At 49.3% G+C, this 25,667-nt stretch overlaps 1 protein-coding gene across 1 annotated transcript in view; it reads left to right on the top strand.

Annotated features, from left to right (window-relative positions):
- KIF5C (kinesin family member 5C) overlaps positions 1 to 25,667 on the top strand; it is a 205,416-nt gene that overhangs the window by 154,405 nt on the left and 25,344 nt on the right. The window contains exons 16-21 of the mRNA XM_075529815.1: positions 4,540 to 4,728; positions 8,152 to 8,269; positions 12,346 to 12,422; positions 14,015 to 14,124; positions 16,142 to 16,243; positions 16,483 to 16,543. Coding sequence (XP_075385930.1) covers positions 4,540 to 4,728; positions 8,152 to 8,269; positions 12,346 to 12,422; positions 14,015 to 14,124; positions 16,142 to 16,243; positions 16,483 to 16,543 — 657 coding nt within the window. The remainder of the gene's footprint in view (positions 1 to 4,539; positions 4,729 to 8,151; positions 8,270 to 12,345; positions 12,423 to 14,014; positions 14,125 to 16,141; positions 16,244 to 16,482; positions 16,544 to 25,667) is intronic.

Genomic DNA, 25,667 nt, shown 5'->3' with positions numbered 1-25,667 from the left:
GCTTCGGTATTAAAAAGAGAGAGTCTTTTACCACTGGGAATCTAAAGTATGATTGAGATTGTTTCTAAATGGATGCTGTTGAGGTATTTTTAGATTCTCGACATTGGATGCTGTAGTTAATTTCATTGATAACTTACTTATAGAGCACTGTTTTCTCCATCATTCCGTGTTCTTCTTCTGGTTGTGAATCATAGAGCCATAAGAGTTCAAGGGACGAATTGCATGACTTTGGGCAGGTTGCGGCACTTCTCCCAATGTTTCCCTAATTTATAAAATGACATGATGATCTGAGATAATCTTCAAGGTGGCCAGCTCAGAAATCTTATGACTTTCAAATGTATTTCTTTCTTTATTAGTATAGATAAAGGTCATTTCCTTACTGATTAAGATTACCCAGTTGCTATAATTCTTTTGTTTGTAGCCAAAGAGGTACAGATCAATGGAATCTTTTTCAGTGATCTTGCTTTTTTTTCTTTTTTTCTAAATTTATGTTCAGGTCCCACCAGATTCCTCGTCATCGTACTCTGGAGTTGAGGGAGTGACAAGATTATTCTTGGGGTCTCCGTCTGTCCTCATGTCCAGGATAGGACAGACTATACTAGAAAATAGGATAACCTGGTCCCCCACCCCCCACCCCCTGCCCGCTCCAGCACAATCAGGGCAGTATTTTATTTTGTTAACAGAGGAAGATGAGCTCAGCAAATGACAAGATGGGCTCAGTGTTGGCTTGGTGCACATTTGGTGCAGTCGTTAAAGGGCTCGGCTGCTAACCGGAAGGTCAGTGGTTCGAATCCCCCAGCAGGAGAAAGCCATGGCAGTCTGCTTTGAGGAAGGAGCGCAGCCTTCCCTCTGGGGCTGTCCCTCTCCAGAAGGGACACTCTGTGGGCATTGACACCTAGACAACAAGTTTGGTTAGTTTGCTTTGTGTGTAGTTTTTGTGCGTGTTTGTTTGCTGCGTTTGTGTGACAGCGAGTTTTCTCTCACTGAAACGAAGACTTATGGGAAAGGAAGCGCAAACTGCAGAGAACGCCGAACTTAATTGCCTTTGGCGGTCCTGACTTCTTTTTGCTTTTATCCGACACGGACAGCCCCCTCACTCGGATTTTACTTGATTTTAGGAATGGCCATAGCGCGTCGTATTGCACCTGCGAGACCTGGGGTAGGTGGCTGGGAGTGACTCTTCCCTGTGGGACGGGTAGAGGGGCGACCACGCCGACTTCCCTGTGATTTCATGTTTTGCCATTGGTACTGCGTCACGTAGCCTGACGGTGCTGCTGGTGGGGATCAAACTCTGGGCAGAATATAAATGTTTTTTAAGGTAACACCAATCCAACTCTGCCACAGGGCAGAGCCAGGGACACAGTAGAACTGCCCTGCCCCCAGAGGGTTTCCAGAAGCCGACCGCCACGTCTTTCCCCTCCGAGTCGCTGGTGGGCTCAATCCACTGACCTGTCAGTCAGCAGCCTGGCACTTTAAACACTGCGCTGCACGGCCCCTGTTTTTAAGGACCCGTATCCTGAAGTGACTGGAAGCTACTGAACTTAGGTGAACACAGCCACAGTAGGAAAGCCTCATAGGTAAAAAGCCTCATGGAGTGTTTTTGTTTGGTCTCCGTTGGACATAGATGCAAAGGCTTCTGATGGGAGAAGGTTTCAGACGTTCTGGTTCTGATTTGGGAACGACGTGGGAAGCCTGTCGCTGTGTATTTACTCTCCCAGCTGACACGGGGTTCAGGGTGGAGGCAGGGTCCTATCCTCAGGCTCGACGTGGGGAGGGGGAGCTCCATGCTTTCCCAGGGGGCCCTCGCCGGGGCTCGGCCATGTGCTCCCTCCGAGGCTGGCTCTGTGTGGCTTCAAGCTGCCCAGAATGCAGGGCCCAGAGCCCCAGTGGGGTGAGCAACCCTGTTTCTCATCCTGCTTCCCCGGGAATGCATGCTAGCGACCGAAGGACACCCCTGCCCTTTGAAGGTGCCCGGTAGCCCTGAAGGGTCTGTTTAATTATGCCTGGTTTGCAGAGCTGAAATGAGTCCATTTTCACATCCTTTAGTGTTTGCTTTATAAAAAAAAAGTACGTGAGAAAATCATGGCAGAATGAACAGTGAGAATGTACTATGGAACATCAAAAGCCTTAGCATTCAGTGGTTCTCAACCTTCCCAATGCCGTGACCCTTTAATACCTCCCAACCATAAAATTATGTTCGTTGCTACTTCATCACTGTCATCTTGCTACTGTTATGAATCAAGTGGCTCCTGGGCAAGGGTCATTCTCATAGGGGCGCGACCCACAGGTTGAGAACCTCTGGGATAGAGGCTCAGCTCTGAACCAGTGTGCTTTCTCCTGAGGACCTATGCTGCCATCTGGTGGTTACATTAAAATGTGCACACACTTACACTGGCTCCTTTGGGTCCGTGGCCTGGGGAGAGCAAGTTTTTATTTCAACAGATGGATTTCCAATTCAAGTACTTTACGTCGATTTTTGTCTCCAGTCGAACTCCGAAACAAGGCACTCAATAGGAAATCCTGCAGGGACGCTAGCTGTCTGAGTGATCCTTTCTAAAGATGGACTTAAAACTGTGCATAGAGAGAGGAGCTCCTCTTAGCTTTGGGCTGCTGACCACAAGGTCAGCCGTTCAAAACCACCAGCTGCTCTCCATGAGAAAGACATGGCGCTCTACTCCCATAGAGAGTTACATCTGAGAAACACACAGGGGTAGCTCTACCCTGGCATATAGGTCACTGTGAATGGGAATGGATTCGATGGCAGTAAAAGTGAGGGTTGGTTTTTGGGGTTTTTTTGGTTAGTCAGAGGAGCTTTGGGGGCCCTGTCCAGTAAGAGTCGGGTGCTCACTAACTGCAAGAGCAGCAGTTCAAATGCTCTGAGGGAGAGGCAGGAGGCTGGCTGCTCTCATCACCATGGAAACCCTAAATATAGCCGCTCTGGGCCAGAATCTACTCTTGGACAGTGGCTGGGGTTTGGTGGGTTCAGATCAGTGTTTCCCAAAGTGGTCGATCTGCCCCTGGGGGCTCTGGAATGATCCAGGGGGCCAGTGATCCTTACATTTGATCCTGGATTGTGGGCTATAGTGCACAAGTTTTTATTTTTAAAAATCATTTTATTGGGGGCTCTTACAGCTCTTATCACAATCCATCCACGCATCCATTGTACACTAATACACAAGCTTGTAATGGTGGTGTGAGAGAGTGCTGAGTAAAATTTTTCTTTTCTTTTCTGGAGAGGATGCAGTAAACCAAATAAGTTTCATCGTAAATCATGAGTTACATTTCTACTTGGAAAGCAACAGGCTAGAGACCATAAAAAATAGGCAGGCAGTTATGAAGATTTACCCAGGAAGACCTTCCTCGGGAAGGGCCTTTGGTGATGGGATGCTTTTATCCGTTAGAATTTTCTGCTTAAGTGAGGACTATAAAAAACAAAACAGGCCCCTGCCATCGAGTCCGTGGCCACTCACAGTGACCCTGTAGGGCAGGTAGAACTACCCTTGTGGGTGGTCTGGTGGTCTGGTAGTGCGACTCTTCCCTGGAGTAGAAAGTCTCATCTGCCTTCATGGAAGGGCACCTGGGGGGTTTGAACTGCTGACTTTGCAGTTAGCAACCCAAAGCATAACCCCTCTGCAGCCAGGGCTCCTGAGGGCTGTACAGGGAAGCGCTTTCTGTCCATTCTGGCTCAGGGAAACATATTCAGGATGCTGACCTCCCTGACTGAGCAGACTATAGGGAACACGACTGAGGTGTCATGTAGAGTTTTGTCGGGACTCGGCTTACAATAAGATTGCTGGGCTCTTCTAGAGGTGGAAGGCATCCAACAGGACATTTCTTGCTCCTCAAACCACTTTGAAGTGCATCTTTTACTTTTGAAATCCCCAGTGGTGCTTTTCTTTCCTTTCGATGTTATCATTTTATGTTGAAAAATCAGTCGTAATGACAAATCTGATTCATTGACGGTGATATTGAGTAGCAAAGGGAAGCCCCAGTGGTACCGTGATGAAGTAGTGCTTGATTGCGGATCACAAGGTCAGTGGTTTAAACTCACCAACCAGTCCATGGAAGAAGACCTACTGGTCTACTCTCATAAAGATTACCGCTCCAACCCACTGGCCACGGAGTCCATTGTAACTCATAGCCTCCCTGGGCAGGGTTTCCAAGATGGTAAATCCTTGTGAGACCGGATAGCACCATCCTTCTCCCACAGGGCAGCTGGTAGATTTGAGCCACTGACCTCGCAGGTAGCAGTCCAATGCTTCCCAAACAGCACCTCCTGGGCTTCTTCCCAAAGAAGCGCTGACAGGGCAGTTCTACTGTGCCCTGAAGGGCCACGATGACTCCGTATCAACCTGATGGTGTATAACAAGAGCATCGTTAATGGCTTTCACGTCAAGTTTCAGCAGAGTTTTTAAGCGAGCCTGGGGTTAAATGCACGCATAGCATAATCTGTCAGCTGGAGCACCCACAGAGAGGTTTCCAAGGCGGGGGAGCCCTGGAATGGAACGCGGTGTGTGAGCGTGCCCCTCCTTTGCTCAGTTGGCAGACGTGAATGGCGTCATTGAAGAGGAGTTCACCATGGCCCGCCTGTACATCAGCAAGATGAAGTCCGAGGTCAAGTCCCTGGTGAACCGCAGCAAACAGCTCGAGAGCGCCCAGATGGACTCCAACAGGAAGATGAACGCCAGTGAGCGGGAGCTGGCTGCCTGCCAGCTGCTCATCTCCCAGGTGGGTCGCCTCTTCCCTGTACCTCCTGGTGCACACTCTGATGGGTGCCCGCGGGGAGGGATAGGGATGCTGGAGGGACTCTGCTTTGCAGAGCACCCTTGCCCACAGCCCCTCAGGCAGTGAATGCCCCTTTATGTCTGTAAGGCTAGAGTTTAATTGAGTGGCTTACCTTGAAATCCTTTGTTATCTTGGTACCGAAAATTTACCATTTCAACATTTTTCACAATACAGTTGGGTGACATTAATTACATCCAGTCTATTGGCCAACCATCACTATTTATTGCCATTTCAGATTTTCCCATCACCCTTAATAGAATCTCCGTGCCACCAAGCCCTCTTTTAAAATAATGTAATGCACATATACAAAACTAAACCAAGCTAAAGTCGTGGTCCTCGAGTCAATGCCGACTCACAGCCACCCTGCTAAGCGAGGGCAGAACTACCCTGTGAGTTTCTGAGACTCATTGTTCATTGGAGTAGAAAGCCCCGTCTTTCTCCCACGGAATCGCTGTTGGTTTTGAACTGCCGACCTTTCGGATCGCAGCCCAATGTATAACACATACACAAGAGGACTTTTAAAAATCCATGGGAAAAATTTAATTACTTATTGAAGTCCCTCTCTGTCCCTCTCCCTCCCCTCTCTATGTCATATAAAATACATGAACAGAATTGGGTAGAATCTAAACTTCTCAGATGATTTAGATACCGTTTGCCGTCTATTTTAAGGTGAGCCTGGGGAAGCAGCCAACTCTCATCAGTGAAGGCCAGTTTCTGTCATCTTTTAATCTCAGCCACAGATCCAGTTTAATTCAGGATAACAACAGAAACACCCGCTACTATCACTAAATTGAGTGTATTCCTTATATGGGGCTAAGGCAGGAAGCATTGCCATTTGAGGGTCAGTTCATTCGCACATGCATTTGTTCCACATAAAGCCTATTTAAACATGTCTATCTTCAGTTGGTGGCTGCAGACAAGTTCTCACAGCAATACACTTGTCTTATCTCATTAAAATGCCTTTATAAAAAATAAGGTCCAATCAAACAGTGCTTCATCCAAGAGGATCTACTGGGCCAGGTAAATTCAAGGCAGCGAGGTCACCTTAGAAGGTTAAGGTGACTGAATTTTGGCATTGTAAATGGGTCTTCATAGCTTTTTTCAGAAGACACACAGTGATTATGGGGACTTATTAGGAGAACGCTTTACAATTAAACACTGCTTTGGTAGAGAGAGAGAGAGAGAGAGAGAGAGAGAGAGAGAGAGAGAGAGAGAGAGAGAGAGAACGAGAGAGAGAGAGAGAGAGAGAACTGTGTTGGTGAGAAAGAGCAGGAGAGATCCCCATCACCACACCTGCTCAGAGTCTGGGAGTGGTAGCGGCTGTCCTGTGAGAGCCTCACTGGGCGTCTTGCACATCCTCCCTGTAAATCCGGTCTTTCCCCCTTGGGCTTCTTTGTGTTGTCCAGACTCAAAGGACGTGGGAAAGGAAGGCGATTGGAGTTCCTCCGGGTTGGTAAAAGTGCCGTTTTGATGGGACCTAAAGAGAAGAGCACAGGATTCTTCTGGAGAGGGTGAGGGAGACGGGAACTCTGCCGTCGCACGTGTGTGTAAACCTAGATGGGAGGAGATGCTGAGAAATAACCGTTTCCCACTTGGCGATCTTTGTTCTCACAATGGTTTCAATGACTTTGTGGCAATGCTTTGGTACCTACCCCCATAGTACAGGACGTAAGCTCTTTACCTGCATGATCGCAGCTCCCTTGGTCTTCAGAACATCCTGGGCCGTAGGTGTCATGACTGTCCCCATTATCCAATAAGGGAGCTATGACTTAAAGGTACCCCCTCAAAGACACACAGCCAGAGAATAGTGTCTGAACTCACAGTCCATGTCTTCCTGGGATTTCTAAACTTAAGACACATGTCACTCATTCATCACAGACGGGTAGTGGTTACGCTTCCTATTGAAATGGCATTTTCAGGTGGGGACAGTGCTTTCCTGAAAAGAGTCACCTCGTTTCTGGGCTGCCCCAATACTTGAGCATGGTGTTTGCGTCTGAGGTTTCTGGAAGTGGGCCAGTGTGGCTGGCAACATTTGTTGGTAAGAGACACTAGCATGGACAGACGCTTCAAATAACACGGAGAGACAGAGACAAGCATACTTCATTCTGGCGTGCCTTAAATATCATCCTGTGACATCCCAGGAGAACCTCCAGCTTCCTTCCCTCCGGGCCATCACAGGGATGCAAATGAGCTCGGTGGGGTTGCATGTTATAACCAGTGTAATAGCACTGAAACGATGGGGCTTCAAAAAGTGCCTGGAAAAACTGGATTAAGAGAGAATGGAACTTCCCTTTTTGAGGTCAATGCTGGTGAGATAGCGAAATTAATATACTCAGACATTGTTGATAAAAGTATAATGTGGTTGGTCCTCTTTTTGCGCAACACCTTGGAAATTGAAAACAATTGAAAATGTCCCGTGTACTCTGGTGGACTGATTTCACTTCTGGTATTTTTCCTCAGGGCATAATTAAAAATATTAAAAGCTACTGTGCAAGATGTTGAGTGCAGCATTGGGTCCATTATAATAAGCACAAATTGCCCAAATAGCTATGGATAGACTGAAAGGATGCAGTTGCTTGGAAGAATATTATGCAGCATTATTAAAAAAATGGACAAAACCTAACCATCCGGAAAGTGTAATTATATCAGCTAAGTGGAGATGGAGATGCTGAGCGGCATTGCATTCTAACTTTGTCAAAGACGCAGTCACAGAAAGAAGACCAGGAGTCTGTGGGAGAAAGTACTTGGTAGAACGGTTTCTAAGTAAAATGTTTATCATTTCTTTCTGATTTGCCTGACTCTTTCCTAGTTTTTACTTCTTATAAAAATGGAGCAAAAGTATCGTAAGTGTTAGGGAACAGCAGCCCTCAGGCTCTGTGCCGGTGACTACTTCCCTGCTCGGGTACCCACCACACGGGTAGACCAGTAGCTTGTGCTCCCGGGCAGGCCTGCTCTCCGTGTTTAGGGGCCAAGACAAGAGTTGATCTAGAGGTCTCAGTGCCTGCAGTCTCTGTGAGTTCTTTTCCCATCTTAACATCTAGGTTCCTTCTATCTCTTCTACAAACAGTTGCCCCATGGTCATGGCCATCCAGCAAACATCTGGGAACACAGCCTGACCGAAGAGGCAGGGCAGGCCCTGAAAGCGGCCTTGGGACCAATTAAACAGGAGAAGGTCCCAGGTCCTCAGTACCTGGAATGTGATGTAGAAGTCGGGAGTGGGGCAGAAGGAGCCTCCGTGTGGATGACAGTGTTTAAAGAGAGCGTCTCCTCCGTTGCATTCCCTCCCCGGATCGTCTTCGGCAAGTCTCCTGACCTACCTGCCAGTCACTCCCCCTTCCTCTTTTTCATCTGCTTGCTTGTTTCCAGCATGAAGCCAAGATCAAGTCTCTGACAGACTACATGCAGAACATGGAGCAGAAGAGGAGGCAGCTGGAAGAGTCCCAGGACTCCCTCAGCGAAGAGCTGGCGAAGCTGCGAGCCCAAGGTAAGCAGCTGTCGGGCGACTTTGCTGTCTCAAACTCTTGGCCTAAGGAGGCGCTTTCTAGTTGACTGGAGTCTGGATGTTTGATTTCACTCAATTAAAGCATTTCTAGATTTATCGATTGCAATGGCGTCGTGGAAAAAGGAGAGAGGAGAAATCTACAGAAAATTGCCCCTACCCTGAATCTCTTCCACTTCCCGATGTTTCCTGGTCCTCTTAGCTGCCAGTCTCCTTCACCCCGTCTCCTGCATCCAGACAGCTGCCAAGGCCTGTACCTGCTTCTGCTGATCTGTGTCTTCATTGCCGGTGCCCAGGACTGTTGAGATCACTCTCTCTCTCCTGGCTGCATCGACGGTTTAGGCGACCCACTCCCCAGACGTTTTCATCCTACCACGGTGGTGCCTCCCAAGGAGCTCTTCTTAAATTCAACTCCCACCGTGTGTTGGACCATGTGTCAGACTCCACGATTTCCATCCTTCAGCGCCCCCCGCTGCTCTTCATATGAAGTCTTAACTTCTCTAACGGCTTGCCGGGCCCCATCCACCCTCTCCCTCTGGCAAGCTCTTTCCTCTGCCGGGCGGCCTCCCCACCCACTTGGCTTAAGACGCACTCACTAAGTAGGAAAAAATTGAAGTAAATATATTGAAGAGAGTTGACTAGAAATGTAGTCAACTAGCATAGCACCCCCTCAGAATGGACGAATCGTCAGGACGCCAGAAGCACCTGTGGTACGTCTCGGTGTCATGGGTTCCACTCACTGGAACCCTTCTTAGAGCTTTTGATCCTCAAGTCTTAAACATTCACTGCAAGATTATTAATATTAGGGGGGCAGAGAGCCACTGACATGTCCAACAGGTAAGTAAACTATGGTACATTGTTGAATAGGGTTTTAGTTTTCTTCTTTCCTCATCCTGGAGATGAAATATATGAAGAGTATGTCGCACTGCTTACCATATGAAGTTAAAAACTCATCATACATAACTGTCTTTTCTGTGGGTGTAATGGTTTCGAAACGAACGCAGGCCTCTGTTCTAATGCCTAGACGTTAGTGTTTAAAATGAAGATGATTATCCGTGTTTCTTTCCCTTGTTGTTGGTGTGTCATTATTTATGCCATAAATATGGTCTGCTTCAAGTGCTAAGGGAAGCGAAGAAAGAGAAGAGTTTCAGCCCCTCCTGACCTTGCAGTCAATGGATTCCTGATGCGGTACCGATGTTGGGAATCAAGTGCCCTGAATAGAAATGAGGTCCTGGTGAGCAGGCCTGCACGAAGTGAATCTGAATAGAGATCTTGTAATGTCACTGTCTTGCCGGGCTCCTTCCCCTCCCTCCCTCCCGGTTCAGGCTGCCTGTGCAAGGCCGGCTGGGGCCGGAGGGCTTGCACCCTCACTGGGCTGTGACCCGGAAGGTCTGCAGTTGGGAACCACAAGCTGTTCCCCAGGAGCGAGGGGGCTTCTACTCTTGTAAAGACTTACAGTCTGAGATGCCCACAGGGCAGTTCTACCCTGGCCCAAAGAGTCACCATCATCCGGCACTGACGCAATGGCAGGGAGGTGGTTTTTTTTATTGGTCTCTTGCACTGGGCTCTGCGTGTGCCACTGACCAAGACTGCACTGGTGCCCCCTAGAGGCGTAGCCCGCAGCGGTCCTCCCCCAAGCATGTGGCCTTCTCAACCATGTTAGTTTTTCACTTCTTGTTCTTCTTTGATTATAAAACGCTCTAGCATTTTTAAAAAACATTTTATTAGGGGCTCATACAACTCTTACCACAATCCATACATATACATAAATCAATTGTATAAAGCACATCCGTACATTCTTTGCCCTAATCATTTTCTTTTTTTTACATTTTATTAGGGGCTCATACAACTCTTATCACAATCCACACATATACATACATCAATTGTATAAAGCACATCCGTACATTCTTTGCCCTAATCACCCTCAAAGCATTTGCTCTCCACTTAAGCCCTTTGCATCAGGTCCTCTTTTTTTCCCCCCCTCCCTCCCCGCTCCCCCCTCCCTCATGAGCCCTTGATAATCCACAGATTGTTATTTTGTCATATTTTGCCCTAACTGGAGTCTCCCTTTCCCCCCTTTTCTGCCGTCCATCTCCCTGGGAGGAGGTCACATGTGGATCCTTGTAATCAGTTCCCCCTTTTCAACCCATTCACCCTCCACTCTCCCAGCATTGCCCCTCACACCCCTGGTCCTGAAGGTATCGTCCACCCTGGGTTCCCCATGCCTCCAGCTCCCATATGCACCAGGGTACAACCTCTACCCTATCCAGTCCTGCAAGGTAGAATTCGGATCATGTTAGTTGTGGGGAGGAAGCATCCAGGATCTGGGGGAAAGCTGTGTCCTTCATTGGTACTACATTGCACCCTGACTGACCCATCTCCTCTCCTAAACCCCTCTATGAGGGGATCTCCAGTGGTCGACACTTGGGCCTTGGGTCTCCACTCTGCACTTCCCCCTTCATTCACTATGGTATATATATATATATATATATACATATATATATACACACACACATATATATACATATATACATACATATATATACACATACATACACACACACATATATATATATATATTCTTTTTTTTTATTTTGCATGATGCCTTATACCTGGTCCCTTTGGCACCTCGTGATCGCACTGGCTGGTGTGCTTCTTCCATGTGGGCTTTATTGCTTCTGAGCTAGATGGCCGCTTGTTCACCTTCAAGCCTTTAAGACCCCAGACACGATCTCTTTTGATAGCCGGGCACCATCAGCTTTCTTCACCACATTTGCTTATGCACCCGTTTGTCTTCAGCGATCCTATCATGGAGGTGTGCAGCCAATGATATGATTTTTTGTTCTTTGATGCCTGATAACTGATCCCTTCGGGACCACACGATCACACAGGCTGGTGTGTTCTTCCATGTGGGCTTTGTTGCTTCTGAGCTAGATGACCACTTGTTTATCTTCAAGCCTTTAAGACCCCAGTCACTATCTCTTTTGATAGCCGGGCACCATCAGCTTTCTTCACCACATTTACTTGTTCACCCACTCGCTCTAGCATTTTAGAGACGAAACAGCTTACGAAGTAAATGAGCTCTAGTATCAGTCACATAGCACTGGAGAATTGCAGGTTTCTGTACATTATCCCAGGCGTTGCTGAGCCAGGACCTAGGTCTAGGTTTATCTGGCCCACGTCAGCACCTCTTCATTTTAAGCTGACCCCGTAACATACAGAAACATCAGTGTCACTGTCGTGCTTCGGTTTCATTCACTGTATAGGAACAAAGGCGAAAACACACCCTTGGCTCCCTCTTCACATGGTGTAGAGACCTCTCGCAGGAGGGGTTCCACTGAGCTCCCAAAGGCCAGAATTACACCTTCAAATCTCATAAGCAGTCAAGTGAATATTAAGCAAGCGAGTCAATGGTACCAGTCCAGGGTGGAGGCTCTATCTGGGTCTTGCAAGGAAAACCGGCATTTTGTAAGAAGACCGTGGGTTCCAGGGATTGCTGTCAGCGGCACTTCCTTCAGCCAGGGGACACTACTGGTATGCTTCTGGGCCCCCGAAACTCGACAGTCGCCAAGTGTGGGGAGAAGCAAGCTGTGGCTGAGAGCGAGTCTGTCGTAGGACTTTGTTTTACTGGCCTGTCGTGCTGTTGTGCTGCTCAAGTCTGTTGGAGCAGCACGTCTTGTATGCCCTTCTCACACGGGTCTGATTTGCATGATATGCCCTGGGCATTTGCTGTCGTCCCTTAGGGGGGGGTGTTACACCTGATTGTGACTTACCGGTCCTTTTTAGCCTCAACATCTAGTGATGTCTAATTTTCAATGGATGCTTCTAGAACTTTCCCACCACGGTAGCCCCTCTCCCCAGAAGACCCGAGGAGCCTGACAGAAGGGTCAGACGCAGGTTAGCGAAGTCGGTCTCCAGTAGGCCTCTGCCTGATGCCATGGTTGTGATTACTACCTAAGCTGACCATCCGCTCCACTTGCATGTTAATACGATGTTATTTTAGCTTTGGGGTATGAGCCCTGCCAACTAAATTTTAAATCATCATTTACAATTTATAACAGAAAAAATGCACGAAGTCAGCTTCCAGGACAAGGAGAAGGAGCACCTGACAAGGTTGCAGGACGCGGAGGAAATGAAGGTACGGCTTCGGCCCATTCACCAGCCCGGCTGGCACTTACACTCGGCTCTCTTGTTCTCAGATAACCTTCCACCTTCTTAGCTGTGCATGGCAGTGCGGGAGGGTGAAGGGAGGGGCCCTGCTGGGACTTCGAAATGAGAGCTAAGTACATGACAGTCCAGAAACCCCAAGGTATCTGTAGATGATGGTTAGGTTGGATTCGTAGCTCACTCTCCCCTATTCTGGAAGGTTAGGGGAAACGCTTAAACTAATCAGTCTGATTGCCGTCGAGTGAATTTGGGTTCCTAGCAGCCCTCTAGGACCGAGTGGCACTCCAGAGGGTCTCCATGGCTGCAGGCTGCTACACCTTCCCCCCTTGGAGCAGTCAGTGGGTTCGAACCATTGCCCTTTTGTTGAGCAGCCAAGCGTGTTAACCACGGTGCCACCAGGACTCCTTCGGGTGGGGCTTGCTTCTGGAAAGGGGGTTTTCCCTCCTTGAAAGAGAAGAAAACGTCTCCCCACTTTTAAAAATATAAACTCACAAGTTTGGGTTTCCATGATAGCGCAGTTCATAAACAACAGCTCATAAACCATCAGCCCCTCCCTGGGGGAAAGACGAGGTTTGCTACTCCCTTAAAGAGTTACGGTCTCGGACACCCACAGGGGCGTTCTCCTCTGCCCTGTACGGTTACGGTTGCCGCTGCTGTTCGTGGCCATCAAGTTGGCGCCAGCCCACAGAGAGCCTGGGTACCACAGAACAAAGCAGCGCTCGGTGCCGGCGCCTTGTGCCATCCTCACAGTTGCTCCCGTTTGAGCCCAGTGTTGAGGCCCCTGTGGGGGCCCTGTCTTTTTCACGGCCCCCCCCCCCACTTGACCCAGCGCGATGTCCTTCTCCTGGAACCGCTCTCTCCGGACCACAAGTCCAAAGTACGTGAGACAAGTCCCGCCATCCTGGCCACAGGGCTGCTATGCGTCAGAAGGAACTCAGTGGCAGTTTGATTTTTCAGTTTCAAATAGAAAGGGGGACCATAGAGGAAAGGATGAGGAAATCGAGTTTGTAGGTGAATGAACTTGAGAGATGAGAAAACGAAGAACTTGGATACCCTGTAGGCGAGCTGCGAGTCTTAATGGCTGGAAACACATCATTCAAAGCAAAGCCGCGAGGGCCCTGTGCCTGCTTTGAGAGGCCTTTGGTGGCAAGGTCTTGCCCTGAACTGCAACAGCCAGCAGGGTGTGGACGGATAGCTGAGCTTTGCCGACGAGGCACTGCCACGCCCACAGGTGACATGGCTGGTCTGAGGCCACTTGGGCAGCACCAGGTCCTTGCCCTCTGTTGGACCTGGCCCAGGTGAGCTGTGGACGGTCAGAGAATGACTTCTTCCTCAGCACTGGTTTGCTCTGAGGGCCCACTCGAATGCGGCCCTATGTGGTATGGTCGTGGTTCAAGCCAGGCTGAATTCTGGGAGCACGAGAGCCAGAAATGGCTCCTGTTTGGTTGGGGGACCTGACATGCCAGGGACACGGGGCAGGAAGTGGAAGCAGATGCAGGGCATGTCGCAGGGTGGGCTGAGTGCCAATGAGAGAATGACACAGTGCTCTTGGCCCGGCTGCAGAAGGCTCTGGAGCAGCAGATGGAGAGCCACCGGGAAGCCCACCAGAAGCAGCTGTCCAGACTCCGAGACGAGATCGAGGAGAAGCAGAAGATCATCGATGAGATCCGGGAGTGAGTTGGCTTGGGCCCTGGGCTGGGGGGTGGGGTGTTTGGGGTGGGTGTGAGGGGTGTGTGAGCATAGTTGGGCTTCTTGGGCCATCTGGAAGGGCATGGCTTGTAGCTGAGGCCACTGCCCTCCTCACCCGGTAGGCTCTGTGCCTTGCCCTGTTCCCCTGTCCTCCTGGTGACCCAGTGGGCTTGGCATTCTGTTCCGAGGTCTGTTCTCCCATCTGGAGCCAAGCCTCCCGGGGCTCTGGTGTGGCAGGTGGCAGGCAGGCCCAGCTGCCCTTCCGAGTCCCCACAGGGCAGGGCCATGCTGACGACTCAGCTGGGCAGACACTTGCCGCAGAAGAGGGGAGGCTGTGTGAAATACACATGCCACACACGCACGCACGCATGCATGCACACATACACAATAAACAGTTGCTCCCGAGTCAAGTGTTCTGGTAGGTTAATACCTATGCCAGAGGAGACAACTCATTCCTGCCCTCTCCCCCCCCCCCCACCACACATAGGCTCAGGCATCACGCAGAGCCACCTGGACACACGTGTGCACGCATGCGCACACACACACACACACACACACATACTTTCTCATAACCTACACTGCTGTCTGCACGACTGCCAGGAACATGGCCTCAGTGGTCTCTGGTGCAATTCCCCCTCACGGCCTCTCCCTGGGAAAGGTGTCTTTGGGGCCCCTCCTGGGAGGGTTCTTAGTGTTTTTTGTTTATTTTTATTTTTTTACCACAAACCCCCTCTCCACTGCCATCTCAAAAACCCTTTTTGGAATCATGTTTTTTAAATGCCCCAAACAAAAGACATAAATTCTGAACAAAACAAAACAAAAAAACAACCCAAAAACAAAACCAAAAAACCAACTAATTTTATTGAAATGCAGATCTGACTATGGACCTCTTGGGGATCTAGACCCCAGATCCCTCCTTCCCACCAGCCCCGAGGACACATTTCTATATGAGACGCAAGGTTAAATGATTAAGGTCACGTCACTCAGTAAGACTGAAACAGGAGTTAGAGCTTAATTCTCCAGACTGCTGATCCAAGTCTCCCTTCCCAGGAGCAGGTGGCTCCCTCGGTGCATTTGCATTTTAAAGAGCAGAATCCAAGAGGAAGTGAAAGTGACTTTGATGGGAGGGGAGAGCGGCTGGTGTAGTAAAGGATTTCCTATCCTCTCTTCCTGCGCTCCCTCTGGGCCACCCCACGCTATCCCTTCAATCGGGATCCTCATGCCGATCATTCTGATTAATCACCCTCAAAATGTTCAGCTAGTTGGCGTAGGGGAAGAAGGTGAGGAAGAGGAGGATGGTGAGTGGGTTAGTGGACGCACAAGCATCCTCCCATGCCTTGCAAATGGACTGGTTTTTTTCCCCTTCATGGCGCCTGTAATGGGTTCCTTTAGAGAGACTTAGGCATGGCCACAGGAAAGGCTCTCCAGGTACTGGCCGACGCAAGTGTCAATAGCCAGCCAGCTGACAAGCGTCTCCTGCTTTCTGTGCCACCCCCTCGGGCTCCTCAGAACAGGAGGGTGCTGCCCCCGGTCAGTGAAGGAGTTGAGAGTGGGAGATCGCTTTTATATTTTAAATGAAACCAGAAGATTGGCGCACAGGGGAAAGGAAGGTGGAAATGACTGACTACCCGGGCCCCCTGAGAGAGTGGCTGTCTTCAGCAGGGCAGAGGAAGTTGAAGTCTTTCGACAGGGAACTAATCCCCCCCTCTTATTTCACAATATCAGCCCTTTCCCCATTTTATTATCTCCCCTCCTGCCGCTCTTACACAAGCAAACATAAATGCATCCCCAGAGCCATATGCTTCGTGCCCTTGGATGCTCCTCAGAAATTAGTTTTCACTTGGCCAGGGAGGAAGCCCAGAGGCTGCGCTCTGATCCCTCAGAGCCCCCCAGAACGGCCTCTATTGCACACAACTAACGGGGCTGCAACAGAAGCGCGTTTTCTAGTTGGATGGCTCGGGCTTTCCCAGTGACTATATTGCTTTTCCCCTGCAATTTCAGTTTGAATCAGAAACTGCAACTGGAACAGGAGAGGCTCAGCTGTGATTACAACAAGCTGCAAATCGAGGATGAAGAGCGAGAGATGAAACTGGAAAAGCTCCTGTGAGTACCTGCCTCCTGCTTCCCTCTGAAGTCCCCGCTCCTCACGGTGCTGACAGACAGACGCCCACCTCTTCTGATTTGATTGGGCTCATCTGAAAGCAGACCCTGGCTCTGGGATTGTACCCATTGATTTGGTTGTCGGTGCTGCTGGTTTGCTGGTTTTTTATTTATCTGCGGATGCTGAGGGCGTCTGCATAACCCTCTTTCTTCTGAGGTTCCGATTCCCTTTTGTTTTGTAGATTGCTCAACGATAAGAGGGAACAAGCCAGAGAGGACCTCAAAGGGCTGGAGGAGACCGTGGTATGTGAAAGCCAAGGTGTTTCCTAACTCATTTTATTAGTTCATTCATTCCTTACAGGTTTATGGGCATGTAATTCATGCGCCATATACTTCAGTGGTTTCAATACATTAAATACCTTAGAAGGAGTTGTGCGATCACCCCCACCACCCGTTTTAGAACGTTTTCTTCTTTCTTGTACCCGTTTTCATTAGCTTCTCATCTACCCCCAGCCCCTCCTGCCATCACCTGAAGGGACAACCATCTAGTGACTGTGTCTGTGGGTTTCAGATGAAGAACGTCATGCAAAAAGCCCCAATAACAGCAACAAAATAAAGCACCAAAAAAAAACTCAATCCAAAAGAAAGCAGAAGATAATAGAAATTGGAATTATTTAAAAATAGGTCCAAAGGGAAAACAAATGAGTACATGTTAAATTTTTTTAAAAAATCAGTTTATTGGGGCTCATACAACTCTTATCACAATCCACACATATATCAACTGTGTAAAGCACACTTATACATTCGTTGCCCTCATCATTCTCAAAGCTCTCACTTTCCCCTTAGGCTCCTGGAATCAGCTCATTTTTCTTCACCCCCTCCCTCCCCACTCCCCCATGAACTCTGATAATTTATAAATTTTTATTTTATCATATCTTACACTGCCCGGTGTCTCCCTTCACCCACTTTTCTGTTTCTCATCCCCCAGGGAGGAGATTATACATAGATCCTTGTAATCGGTTTCCCCTATCTAATCCCCCCTTCCCTCCTGGTATTGCCACTCTCACCACTGGTCCTGAGGGGTTCATCTGTCCTGGATTCCCTGTGTTTCCAGTTCCCATCTGCACCACTGTGCATCTCTGATCTAACCAGGTTTGCAAGGTAGAATTGGGATCATGACAGTGGGGGGGGGGGGGGAGGAAGCATTTAAAAACTAGTGGAAGGTTGTGAGTTTCATCAATGCTATACTGCACCCTGAGTGACTCATCTCCTCCCCACCACCCCTCTGCAAGGGATGTGCAGTTCTCTACAGATGGGCATTGGGTCCCCATCATGTGCTCCCCTCATTCACGATGATATGATCCCCCCCTTTTGGTGCTTGATACCTGGTCTCCTTGACGCTTCGTGATGACACATGCTGGTGTGCTTCTTGATTATATGTTAAATTCTAAACTAACTATATCTGTAGTCTACTTTCCAATGCACTCTATCTGAGAGGAAGACTAATTATATCCCTAGTCAATGGTCTGAGGGAGTTCAGTGGGGACTCTGCATATGAATTTTGGGCTTTCACTGTCATCCACAGCCTTCTGCATCAGGTGCTTAAAATTTAAGGTCTAATACAATTCCCTCCCTGATCTTGGATTTTATTATTTACAATCCTTGTGTCACATGGACTGGTGTGTGCCTTCCGATTGGACTTAGCTGTTTGTACCACTTAGATAGCTGCTTGTTTTAAGACAAGCCTTTAAGACCCCAGGTGCTATTCTCTGATAGCTGGCTACCATCTGATTTCTTCACCATACTTTGCTTTAGCAAAGCATGTCTTCAGTGATCATTTCATGCCTAACTCACTTTAGTCTCAGAGACTGGATTACTTTATGACTTAATTAGTTTAATCTACAATCCTATCTAGTGGTCACGGTCTTACGTCTCATTTAGACACAAACACAAGAGTTATAGAATTTGTTTTCCCAGCTATTGTTGGGTCCCATCCAGTTAGGTGAGTTTCAGCCCAGTAAGACTGAGCGGAACTTCCTCTGATGGTTTGCATAGGCTAGAGTTTTTACAGAGCTGATCTCCAGGTTCTCCCTCATGGTGCCGGGATGAGTTTGAAGTACCACCTTTTTAGTTAGCTAGCAGCCGGGTACTTAACCATTGTGCCACCAGGACTTCTTTTGAGAGAACGGTTAATTTTCAACCAGTCAACTCTTGGTGTATGAACATTACACTAGAGTAGCTGAAAGAAGGGGATATCTTTTCCCCATGGAAGTCTCCAAGGACACCCCTTGCTCCCGCACAGGACGAGCAGCTACGTGGAGAACAATACATTGGCACAACTTTCCCAGCCTTTTTCTCACTGACGCAGTGTTTTTGGGGTTCTGAGCCCCTCCAGTCAGCTGCAGTGATCATCCGTGTCTTCTGCCCAAAACAAAACATGGTCCCCGTTACTTCCTGAGCTGACGTCTCTGCCCTGAATTGAATGGCCCAGGAGAAGCCTTTGGAAGCCACTGATTTGGCTGGAGCGTTTATGAATTGGCGAAGAGAAGGGTGTTATGAGAGCCTGTGTCTGCAGCCTCCCACTACTTGCCGAGACACGTTCTAACGGTTTTTGTGTGAGATAAACCTACCTGTGTATGAACCGAAACCCCAGGAGCAGTACTTTTTGATTCACCTTTGTATTCCTGGCAGCCGGAGAGAAACAATCTTTCCGGGTCTTTTCTTCCTCACCCTGGCTCACTATGACACTCGCCCGTTCCCAGGCTCAGTTACACAGGCGCTGACCCTTGGTTACCGCCTCTCACCTCCTCACTCATGCACCTTCGCTCCTTCAGAGCGCCCATGCAGACACACAGACCGGCTCACAGCTCACAGTCGCGCGGACCCATCTACATCCCCACACCAGTACTGCCACTCACGCACCCCTCTCATGCCGACCGCAGCCCCTGCAGGGATACACACGCCCGTTGACATACCTGCTCCTACACAATACTCGCCTCCCTGACACCCAAATGCACGCTCATTCAGCAGTGACCACTCCCACGCTCCCGCAGGCGCACACTTGGGCCTGCAGTCTCTCCGTGCACTCAGCCCCTCTCACTGCCGCCCACCCTCCCGCCCGCGCATCTGGCCACACGCCTTTGTGCAAACACGTACCCTCCATCAGAACACACCTCCTAACACTCACATGCGGGCACGCTATCACACTCACACGGATCATCCACGCTTTGTTGCTCACGCATCCAGACACGCACACTCTCACTCTCATCTATACTCACCCTCGGCTTCTCTCAGACGCCCAGGCGCTTCATCTCACACCCACCAACGTGATCTTGAAAAGATGGTTAATCCACGTGTCTGCCTTTTTTAATGTGTTGGACATTTTCAGGGAACCGATTCCCTCCCTAAAGCCCAAGCCTCTGCTGCCCGTGTGTTGATTCCAACTCAGAGTGGCCCCAGATAGGGTTTCCAAGACGGCACGTCTTTCTGGGGACAGGCAGCGCGTCGTCCTCCCACAGTGCGGCTGCTGGCTTTGAACCCTCCATCTTGTGGTGAGCAGTCCAGTGCTTGCCCCACAGGATCACCAGGGGGCTAACAGCAATGTCAGCAGTCTAAACCTGCCCAAGGGCCGATGTTGAGGCTGCCTGCTCCCACAGAGAGTTAGAGCTCAGCACCCCAAGAGGCGCTCTACGCTGCTCCCTAGGGTTGACCTGAGTCAGAATCGACTCACTGGCATTGGGGTTCTACCCTCACTAGCCTCCTTCTATCCTATCCGCTCACTCCTCCTTTCCCTCTCCTCCCACGCACCCTACCGCTGCCCTTGCTCCCAGCCCCGTATGTCTGCTGTCCCACGCGCATGCTAGGTGACTCACGCAGACTGACGGCAGCTCTCACTTCTTCTTCTCAGTCTCACTCACCTCCCACACAGCGCACACAGGCACACACAACCCAAGCCCATACTCACTGCCACCACACAGACTCACTCTCACGGTGACCCTCCCCTGTGTGTTTCTGAGATTGCCGATCTTTGTAGGGAGAGAAAACCCCATCTTTCTTCAGGGGTTCAAACTGCTGTAAGAGCCCCTGATAAAATGATCTATTAAAATAGAACAAAAAGAATATAAATCCCCTGCTGACCTTGCAGTTAGCAGCCCCAACCTTAACCCACTAGCCCACCAGGATTCCCTCCTTTTTCCTCTCCCTCCCCACACTCAAAATCCAAGATTGGAAAACTGCAGTATAGACTTGGGGTTTTCACTAAATCTTAGTTCCAAATCCTTCCCAAGCCACAAATGTGCTTCAGAAATCGACATCAGTCCTAGGCTAACCCTTCTGGAAGTCTCCTGGGAGGGAAGTTTTGGGCTTCCCCTGCCTCCTTGCGCGTCTGGGTGGGGGCAGAAAGGGGGGTGAATTCTGTGGAGCTTCACCCCTGGGGGCAGGATGTTGCTGGAAAAATCCAGTCCTTGGGGGTTAGATCCCCTCTCTCCTCCAACCCTCACTGTCCACCGGGACAGTGAGCCAGGCTTGTGCATGCAGGGCAGAGCCCCTGAGCAGGAACGCTATGAGGGAAGCAAGCAAGGGGAGGACAATGAGCCTGAGGGAGGAGGATTCAGTGATGTGGGAAAGCCAGATTGCAGTTGCCCAAGCTTAAATGTACATAAATATAATTTAGATACCAATTGAAAGATTTCTGACTGGCCCCCTGCAAGCTGTTAATTGTAAGACCCACCTACAACAATGTCAAATAGCCCCTGCACCAGACCTTATTCATCGCCAACAAACAGAAAGAGGCAGAGAGGGTTGCCACATGCAGGACTTCGGTTACACGGCACTTACAGAGACACACGACGTGCCCGGCCCTTTGACAGAGGGGATGTGTCTGTCTTCTTAGTTCTGCGTGGTTTGGCACCATCTTTCATGCAAAATATTAGCCGTGATTGCAGTTCCATCAGGAATTAACTCACTGAAGCAGGGCAGTGCTTGTAGGGCGGACACAGGCCGAAGGGGCCAGGCTCCCCTTGGCCGAGGCGGGACCAGCGTGCCTGCAGAGCCGTGGGCTCTCGCTGCTGCCTCCCACCTGGTCTGGAAGGCGGCAGGGCCGCGCCCAGGTACCGTGTGCACATCAGTCACAATAATAACAGATCCATTCGGCTTCCTACAGAAAGGCATGTCCCACATCCAGTGATGCCATTGACTTCCGGGGCATCTGATTTCAACCCAGAATTGGACCGGGAAATAAGACCTTAAATTAATATAAAGTCTTAATTCCTAGAAACGTAGCGTTTTCACAGCTTCCTAGCCTGTTTGCGCCCCACCCCTTTCCGTCTCCTTTGAGCAGTTGTGAGCTGCAGCCCATCGACATCTCTGTCAGAGTAGGTTGATTTAGGTAAATTGAGAAGTTTACATGCAAAGTTCATCCCAGAGGGTTAAGTGATGGGTGGTTCAATGCTAGGCCAGTGATTTAAACCCCCAGCCGCTCCCCAGGAGAAAGACGAGGCTGTCTGCTCTCCTAAAGATGTACAACCTCGGAAGCCCCCCACCCCAACCCCTGAGCCTTGTACTTTGCTGCTAATGGAAGGTTGAAGGTTGGACTCCACCCAGGGGTGCCTCAGTAGAATGACCAGGTGACCCACTTCCTAGCCAGCTATGGAAACCCCTATTGAGCACAATTTCACCTTCACACACACGGGGTCTCCATGAGGGAGTGGCGGGTGGGCTTGAGTCACCAGCCTTAAGGTTAGCGGTCTTACGCTTACCCAACAGCATCACCAGGGCGGGGCTCCTTGGGACTGTTCCAGGATTCAAACGTACAGGTGTCAGAGTCGTGAGAGAATGCATTTCTTTTTTTTTTAAATTAATTTTAACAATTTATTAGGGGCTCATACAATTCTTATCACAGTTCATACATATACATACATCAATTGTATAAAGCACATCTCTACAGTCTTTGCCCTAATCATTTTTTCTCCTCTTTTCTTTTTTTACATTTTATTAGGGACTCATACAACTCTTATCACCATCCATACATATACATACATCAATTGTATAAAGCACATCCATACATTCCCTGCCCCAATCATTCTCAAGGCATTTGCTCTCCACTTAAGCCCCTTGCATCAGGTCCTCTTTTTTTTTTCCCCTCCCTCCCCTTTCCCCCCTCCCTCATGTGCCCTTGGTAATTTATACCTCGTTATTTTGTCATATCTTGCCCTATCCGGAGTCTCCCTTCCCCCCTTCTCTGCTGTCCCTCTCCCAGGAAAGAGGTCACACGTGGATCCTTGTAATCAGTTCCCCCTTTCCAACCCACTCACCCTCCACTCTCCCAGCATCGTCCCTCACACCCTTGGTCCTGAAGGTATCATCCACCCTGGATTCCCTGTACCTCCAGCCCTCATATGTACCAGTGTACAGCCTCTGTCCTATCCAGGCCTGCAAGGTAGAATTCGGATCATGGTAGTTGGGGGGAGGAAGCATCCAGGATCTGGGGGAAAGCTGTGTTCTTCATCGGTACTACCTCGCACCCTAATTAACCCATCTCCTCTCCTAAACCCCTCTATGAGGGGATCTCCATTGGCCGACACTTGGGCCTTGGGTCTCCACTCTCCACTTCCCCCTTCATTCAATATGGTATATATATATATATATATATATATATATATATATATATATATATATATATATACATACACATACATACACACACTTATATCGTTGTTTTTTTTTTTTTGCATGATGCCTTATACCTGGTCCCTTTAGCACCTCGTGATCGCACTGGCTCGTGTGCTTCTTCCCTGTGGGCTTTATTGCTTCTGAGCTAGATGGCCGCTTGTTCACCTTCAAGCCTTTAAGACCCCAGACACTATCTCTTTTGATAGCCAGGCACCATCAGCTTTCTTCACCACATTTGCTTATGCACCCATTTGTCTTCAGCGATCCTATCATGGAGGTGTGCAGTTAATGATATGATTTTTTGTTCTTTGATGCCTGGGAACTGATCCCTTTGGGACCACTCGATCACACAGGCTGGTGTGTTCTTCCATGTGGACTTTGTTGCTTCTGAGCTAGATGGCCGCTTGTTTATCTTCAAGCCTTTAAGACCCCAGTCACTATCTCTTTTGATAGCTGGGCACCATCAGCTTTCTTCACCACATTTACTTGTTCACCCACTTTGGCTCCAGCCGTTGTGTCGGGAGAGTGAGCATCATAGAGTTCCAATTTAATAAAAGAAGGTATTCATGCATTGAGGGAGTGTTTGAGTAGAGGCCCAAGGTCTTCCTGCCACCTTAATACTTGACCTATAAATATAGACACATAGATCTATTTCCCCATCCTCCTATATATATTTGCATGTACATGTCTTTGTCTAGACCTCCATGAATGCCCTTTGACTCCTAGCTCTTTCCTCCATCTCCCTTGACTTTCCTCCTGCCCTACTACCATGCTTCATCGCCACCTGGGCTAGAGTATACCTCTTCTCTAAGCAACCTTACCCTTGATCATTTCCCACCAGGCCTGCCACTCCCCCTTCTCTACCATTTGGGGTCCCATGTTTTTCCCTTGTCCCTGGGTTTGTTAACACCACTTCCGTACCCCCCCTACCCCCCCCACCCCAAGTCCCCCCGGAACTGTCGGTCCCGTTGTTTTTCCTCCAGATAGTTCATCCAGCCTGTCCTATTCAGACAGACCTGTGGAGTCACTAACATGCACGAAAACAAGACAGAGGAAAACAAAGCAACAGTATACAACCAGACAACAAAACAACAAAAACAAACCACTGACAAAGAACAGAACAAAACAGTTCACAAGAGAAAAGCTTGTAGTTAGTTCAGGGATCGTTTGCTGGCCCTTAGGAGCGTTTTCCAGTCCAGTCTGTTGGGGCACCACGCCCTGGCCCCAAAGTCCACTTTCAGCATTCCCTGGGGACCTTGCCTCTCCATTCCCTTGCTGTTCCGCTGCACTCCCCCAGTGATTTGCCTCGGTGTGGTGGGATCAGGTCAGGTGCAATTCCCACACTGTGTCTCCGGTGCTGTCCCCTGTATCGCCCTTAGTCACTGAGGGGCATCATGTCTCATAGTAGGGCCAGCCATGTTGTTCTCTCTGTGGACTGGCTGCTCTACTCAGGAACATCATCATCACGGCCTGGTGGGCCAGGCTGTGCTCCACTCTCTCCTCCTGCCCCTTCATCTGCTCCCGTGTGCTCTGATCAGATATGTCCATCTCCCGGAGCTGCAGAGTCAATGTCGTCCTTTGGAACAAATTCTTTTCGGGGGAGGGGCAGGAATCCACTTAATTTATGGTGCTGGGGCCAGCCTCCCAGACCTCTCCACTGGTTCCCTCCTCCACGCCAGGATATTGCAAGAGAGAATGCATTTCTGTTGCTTTAAACCATCTAGCCTGTGGTACTTGAGGGCCCGGATACAAATCTCAACTCCTTGCGAGGAAGCTGTGACTGCCTGTGCCCATAGAGAAACCCTACAAAGGGTCGCTATGAATTGGAATCAACAGTAGGTTTTGGAGGGATCACGCTCTCTCCAAAGGGTGTAGAAGATCATTCTTCCTTATTGCTTCCAGCTTTGGTACCGTGTTCCTTGGTCTGTGATGGTAGAATTCCATCATCCCTGCTCCAGCTTCATACGGCAGCCTTCTTTCTGCATCTGCGTCTGTTCGTTTTCTTCTAAGAGGATCAGTCAAAGAAATTTGTCGTTGTTGTTAGGTGCCATCGAGCCAATTTTGACTCCTAGTGACCCCATGTGACAGAGTAGAATTGCCCCACTAGAGTTGTCTTTGGGAATTACATCGCCAGGTCTGTGTCCACAGAATGGGCAGGTGGTTTCAAACCACCAGGCTTTGGCTAGCCACGAAGTCCTTAATTCCTGCTGGTTATATTTGTAAAGACCCTGCTTCTAAATAGAGTCTCCTTCTGAGATGCCAAGGGTTAGGGCTTCAACAGGGATCCTTTGAGGTTCTACTTCTAGCAGTGTTACATAGCTTGCTCCTGTGGAAAAGGAGAGAAGGGGAAAAAAGAAGTTCATTATGATGCATCATGGCCAGCAAGGAATTTTTATGAGAAAACTTAGTTTTTGTGGCTGAGAATAAAACAGAGTGGGTGGATGGGGCGCATTTTTATTTAGAGTCCTTTGGACGTAGCAGGAGAAACCCGCCCTTGGAGAAGGATACCGTGTTTGGAAAAGCAGAGGGGCAGCAGAAAAGAGGAAGGTCCCCAAGGAGATGGACTGACACAGTGGCTTCAACCATGGGCTCGGGCACAGGCCTAATTGTGAGGCTGGCGCAGAGGGTCCCTGTGGATCAGAACCGGCAGGATGGCACCTGACAACATGCAGAGTACTGCGCATGAGCCAGGCGGGGCTGTGGCTCACAGCACAGTGTGTGTGCAAGTCCTGGTCTCTGCACCTTGATGCGCTCTTGG

Source organism: Tenrec ecaudatus, chromosome 13 (genome assembly GCF_050624435.1).
Source record: "Tenrec ecaudatus isolate mTenEca1 chromosome 13, mTenEca1.hap1, whole genome shotgun sequence".
Classification (NCBI taxonomy): domain Eukaryota; kingdom Metazoa; phylum Chordata; class Mammalia; order Afrosoricida; family Tenrecidae; genus Tenrec; species Tenrec ecaudatus.
The sequence above is the reverse complement of the archived record's forward strand: the minus strand, read 5'-3'. Positions and strand labels throughout refer to the sequence as shown.